Source organism: Mastomys coucha, unplaced genomic scaffold (assembly GCF_008632895.1).
Source record: "Mastomys coucha isolate ucsf_1 unplaced genomic scaffold, UCSF_Mcou_1 pScaffold5, whole genome shotgun sequence".
NCBI classification, from domain to species: domain Eukaryota; kingdom Metazoa; phylum Chordata; class Mammalia; order Rodentia; family Muridae; genus Mastomys; species Mastomys coucha.
The window spans coordinates 58,058,792-58,064,709 of record NW_022196911.1 but is presented as its reverse complement, the minus strand read 5'-3'; the positions used below and the strand labels follow the sequence as shown (position 1 = coordinate 58,064,709).

Here is a 5,918-nt window from a genome sequence, read left to right as displayed (position 1 = left end):
TGGGCTTGTTAGATCACCTGGAAGTGTGGCTTTCTCTGTGTGTTGTGGGACTGGCTGCAGAGCTTGTTGACAAATGTCTTTTCTTAGTTTACATTATTTGTGGAGAAAAAAACAAAAACCCTTTTAACTGGCTGCTATAATTTTTTTTTAGCAAGAAGTTCTTTTTGTTTGTTTTTGTGTCTGAGCCAGCTCAAGCTGGCCTTGAACTCACTAAATAGTCTGGGCAATCCTCCTGCCTCCACTGAGATTTCAGGTGTGTGCTGTCATGCCTGGTAATACAAGAAATTTTACCTAAAACTGATTTTTACCTTTTCCTGAAAATTCAAACGGTCTGGGAGATCAGGTTCTGTAGTCCTCAGTGGCATGATTAACTGGGGCCTGCAGAGCTACCAGGCCTTTGGGAGGCAGCAGGCTCTCAGTTAACCTAGTCTCATCATCCTTCACAGGCCATGCTACCACACCCTCCCACTGGGTTCTCTGTCTGTTCCCCCACACCCCTCCCCAACACACACAAATCATCTCTAAATTATACTCCACAAGTTCCCTATGGGAACTCAAGTCAAACCACCCCTCATTGAGTATCTCTTTGGTGCCAACTGAATAGACTTTAGAATAAATGAAACTTCAGCAGAGAAGGAGGAGCAGACACAGAATGATCTTAGGGGTAACTACAGTGCCTAGGTAATAAATGCTCAATGCTCCAAATTTCTTCCCTTTGTTCTTTTGTATTATCGCCTAATTACTGGCGAGGGGAGCTATAGGTGACTGATTCTCCCCTCCGTCCAGCAGCAGAATGAACTTGGTAGTGAGGTGCCTGGCATTCTAGACAAACCTTAGCCTTCTTTCCATGCCCTTCCCACTCCAAAGCAGCAGGCAAGAGTAGCCTTGAGATGGGTAGACTCCTAGGGCTGAGGGGAATTGGAGGCATGACTGCCACTGCTCCCAGCCCTGAGAATTCCACCAGATGACTTGCTGTCATTGACACAGACCACTGAGAGGGCAGCCCAATGAATACCACTCATCCAGCAGATGGTGGCATCAGGGCTTATGTAGAAAGAATGACTTATATGGGGGTAGCAACACAGATGAACTTGGCCTTCTCAGGAAGTGGTGCCTCCCAAGAAGTGCTTGCTTGTGGGTGTCAACCTTCAGTGGCCAACACGAACAAGACACCTTCAGCTACTTACCTCAGACAACACTGAAACTCACCTTTGTTCTCAGTTTCCACTTCTGACTTTTTGACCGTGAACGCTTCCCATCATCTACTATTTTGGGAACTGGGATTGATACTTTGTTGGCATAATTAGGATCTATTCCCCTTGTGTAGGATCCCTATGTGGTTAAAACAGAAAGAAAGACTACAGTTAGATATCTGTACCCTTGTGTATATTATCATGCTATCTACAATAGCTAAAATATAAAACTAAGGTAAGTATCCATTAAAAATGTACACACACACACACACACACACACACACACGCAATGGAATACAACAAACCATTAAAATGAAAGAAATACTATTATTTGCAACCATGTGCATGGAAGTAGAGGACATGATGTTAATTGAAATAAGCCAGGCACATAGAGACAAATACATAATCTCACTTTTATGGAATATAGCAAAATTGATGTCATAAAAAGTAGAAAGAATAGTGACTACAAGAGACTAAGTTGGTTCCCGGGAGCAAGGGGCAGCGGTTATGGTCAAAGGACACATAGAGTTAGGTAGGAGGAGATTCAAAAGATCTACTGCATGGTACGTTCACAGTAACTAGTGATAATACTGTATTTTCTTTTTTCTTTTTTCTTTTTTGATAATACAGTATTTTCAAATGCAAAGCTGAGTGCTCTCTCTATGGTGTGAGGTGATGCACTCATTAGTGACATTTAGCCATTCCATAATGTACATATACTTCAAACCATCATATTCTGCATGATAAATATATAACAATGATATCTATCATCCTAAGAAAATAATTTGTGGTGCAGGAGCTGAACCAAACACTCTTCTACTGAGATACATCCCCAGCCTTAAATATGTATTTAAAACACACACAGCAACACAGACTCGGAGACACATATGCACAGACAGACAGACAGACATGCACACAAAAGAAGTGACTCCTCTTCGCTTCTACTCTCCCAGAGAAAGGGGGGAAACTAGTTGTTGATGAAATCTGGAGATGGTCAAACCCTGAAGCCCAGGCCTGCTCAGTTACATCAAGCCCATGAGTGGACAAATCAAGAAGGCTAATAAATATCAAATGCCTGAACGGGAAGGGAGCAGCTCCTGCCGGCGGCCTGCCTTACTGCGCCTTCCTTTGTCACCACCTGGCCGACATGGTTCAGAGTTAGGTCTCAGGCAAGAAGCAACAGTAAAAATGCTAGAGATGCTTCGTGTTGGAGCAAACTTCCTGCTAACCTGAACCCACTGCATTTGGGCCTCATTAATAATGTGGCTAGCTTGAAGTGAATTCAAAAGTTCATCTGTGGCTTTGTGATTGTGGTAGCCCCTGTAACTCTTCATGAAGAGAGAGAATTTTCTGCCTCTCTACATTTGCGTTGACTTGGAATCTTGCAGTTTGAGAGACGGCCATTCAAGAGAGCTGTTTTTGGTAAATTCACAATAGATGAGGACAGTAAGTTACAATCTTTAAAGTGCAGAGTAATGAGCTCTCTCTACTGTGCGTGATAATGCATTCGTTCGTTAATGACAGCTGATTGTTTCACAACTTAAACTTCCCAGAACCTTGCACATGCTAGACAAATACTACACCACTGAGCTAGAGCCCCAACCCTGAGGGAGAGGAAACCCCTGAGTTCCTGAGAGATTTCTGTTTAAAAAGAATTTTGTGTACATTTGCTTTGTTTGTTTGTTTGTTTTGTGTGTAATGAGAAGGGAGATGCCTATGGCACAGCACATGTGTGGCTGGAGGACAACCTGCAGAAATGTGTTCTTTCATCCTGTTGGGTGAGGAGCCTGAGCTCAGATCATCAGGCTTTGTAGCAGGCACCCGCACCCACAGAGCCATCCCACCCGGGCTATGAGGAAAGATTCTTTGTCCCTGCTGGGTGCAATGACAAATAGAAGGATGAACAGACAGGATCCACAAAGATTGGCTTGCAAATATGGATAGGTTGCTTGTTTTTTTTTTTTTTTTTTTTTTTTTTTTGAGTCCACCCAGGAGACACAAAGGTTCAGCCTTTGTATGAGAACAAAGCTGTTCCCAGGCACACCCCTTTCAGACCCAAAGTACCTGCAGGAGAGAAATCTGGTTCTGAATGAAGGACTGCATGGACTGGTCCACCTTGACCTGCTGGACCAGGGTGGCCCAGTGCTGGCTTACAAAGATACACTTGTTCAGACTGTTCTTATCCAGCATTCCTGGGAGAAAAAGAAAGAAGATGGATCCAGAAATACTACTCCCCCACACCCCCCATCCCTGCTAGGCCCAGATGGGAAGTCTCTGAGAAATGCCCTCATCTACCCAGCATACTTAGAATGTACTTGGAGAGGTGAAGAGGTAGGTCACGTATAAAGTCGCGATATCTGCTGAACCCGGAAGACAAGTATTGGACATGATCTAGGCTCAGCAGCAGGTTGCATGGATCATCTCCCAGCTTGGACATGCCCCCTTTTCCAGAAATCTCTCTATTCATTTCATGGATACACTGGAGCGAACTCTTCCCTTTTCCCTCTAGAGCAAAGCCAGAGAAAGGTAGATGGTTCAGTCTGTAGTAAGTGTGGTCCCTGAACAAATCCACCACAAAGCTTGCCCCCCAAATAAATCTCCACGTCTACTCCTAAGCCACTGAATATTCTAATCAGTCTCTCTCCCACCTGAAGTGGAACCTCCTGATTCAAATGTACAGGGGCTTTTCAGCTTAAGGTATTTATAGCAGCAAAGACCGAAATGGTATCTTCCCCCGAATTTCCTGTAAAACGTGCTGGTGAGGATTGGGGAAAGAGCTCAGTCCTTAAAGTACTTGATGTACAAACATAAAGACCTGGGTACTGATCCCAAGCACCAACTTAAAAGCCAAGTGCAGTGGTACACATCTGTAATCCCAGCACTGGGGAGGCTCACTCATACACACAACACACACACACACACACACACACCACAATGCTCTAGTGAAAAATTTAAAGCAATTTAATAATCAGAAAGGAGAATGAATTAAATTGCCAGATTAGAGGTTTAGCTCAATGGCAAAGCACTTACTAGCAAGATGAGGTCCTAGGTTCAGTCATCAACATCACAAAAATACTAAGACTGCTAAGACCTTGATCATTGCTGACGCTAGAGGATGGTCATGTGACTAGATATCATACTGTTCTATATACCTTTAAAATTGGAAACTTCCATTTTCAAGGTATTTTGTATTTCTTATGCTTATTTCATGGACTGTCACGAATGACACAATGTTTCACACCATGATGGATGGCATATATGACCTAGCCTGGGTATAGAGTAGGCTGTGCCGTCCAGGTTTCTGAAGGCAGACTTTATGAGGTTCACTCACGACAGTTATGAAGTTCAACTCATGACAGAATCAATTGACAATGCATTCACACAGCACATCCCTAACTGGGTATGGTGCTGTGCACCTGTAACTCCACCACTTGTGAGGCCCAGGCAAGAACTACAAGTTCAAATCCAGAGTCAGCTGCATAGCAAATTCCAGGCCAACTTGGACTAGTATCCACATGAGTGACCACATGTGCCTGGCTTCAAAGATCAACGTGGGAAGGTCTTCAGGTCAGGAATCACATTCCTCACTGTTAGGTTTCAAACCTGGGACAAAGGGTTCACTGAGGTGTCTGTCCATTAATTATCAAAGCATAAGCTTCTCCCAGCTTCTCCCAGCATCCCTCAGTCTACCTGCTACAGGGCCCTCCTGGCTGTCATACCCTGTCCCCTACCCTGAACTCTCCAGCCCAGGTACTGAGCTAGGCTTCCCTCTCTCCAGCTCCTCTGGCCCCCTATAACTCAGCCATTTTGGCTTTGACAGTCTCTTGACCCAAGCCTCCCCTGGTTGTCTCTTCTCTCCTCTCCCCTCTCCTCACATAGCTCATCTCGGGGTAACGTTCACTCTGGACTCTCCCAGATGTCTCTGCCTCTGGCCGTGCTCTCCCTTGTGCTGACAATAAACCTTCTCCTCCTCCATACCTAGGGGCAGTCATGTCCTTCAATTTTCTTTCTCTCCCTCTCTTTCTTTCTTTCTTTTTTTTTCTTTCTCTTTTTATTCACTCACTACATTACTTTCCTCACAAAACTGGATCCGGTGCTTCAAAAACAGTAACTGGACTGGACTCTAGAGAGCCATCATGTACCAAGCCAGAGCCCAGGAGACAGGGCACACTAGCCTAGGACAGAGGGGAGAAAAAAAATCAAGGAAGCTCTAGAAAGTTCCTTTCTGGTCTCTATTTCTTGTCTAGAGACACCATGGAGGTGAAAGCAAGAACATTAGACGTAATACTGACCAGTTTTTATCCTTCTCCTCTTACCAGGTGTGAGGGTTAAATGAGAAAAAAAAAAAAAAATCCCAAGAACCCAACGCCTAAGGCTAAATGAAGGTCAGTCTCTAGCATTTGATGTCTCTGGTTCTCTGGCCTCGCCAGTGCCTCCAACGCCACTGAGAGTTTCCAAGTTCATCTAGAGAAGCGCTTTAATGTCATATGAGGTCAGGTCCTGAAAAGGTCATCATAAGTAAAAATAATGTCACAGTAGCCCGTGCCTATGATTGTTGATAGGAAGGTAAGTTTAGGAGCATCGTGAGTTCAAGGCCAGCTGGGATACATACTAAGACTGACTCAAAAAAAGCAATAATGGGCTGGCGAGATGGCTTAGCGGGTAAGAACACTGACTACTCTTCCAAAGGTCCTGAGTTCAAATCCCAGCAACCACATGGTGGCT

At 44.4% G+C, this 5,918-nt stretch overlaps 1 protein-coding gene across 4 annotated transcripts in view; it reads right to left on the bottom strand.

Annotated features, from left to right (window-relative positions):
• The window catches only part of Cdrt1 (CMT1A duplicated region transcript 1), a 35,833-nt gene that overhangs the window by 25,569 nt on the left and 4,346 nt on the right, over nucleotides 1–5,918 (bottom strand). For 3 of the 4 annotated variants that reach the window (XM_031351855.1, XM_031351856.1, XM_031351857.1), the window contains 3 exons: nucleotides 3,498–3,698; nucleotides 3,258–3,385; nucleotides 1,210–1,332 (listed from right to left, as the gene is read on the bottom strand). In XM_031351855.1, the coding sequence (XP_031207715.1) occupies nucleotides 1,210–1,332; nucleotides 3,258–3,385; nucleotides 3,498–3,698 (452 nt within the window). The remainder of the gene's footprint in view (nucleotides 1–1,209; nucleotides 1,333–3,257; nucleotides 3,386–3,497; nucleotides 3,699–5,918) is intronic. The other variant, XM_031351858.1, reaches the window with a different exon arrangement.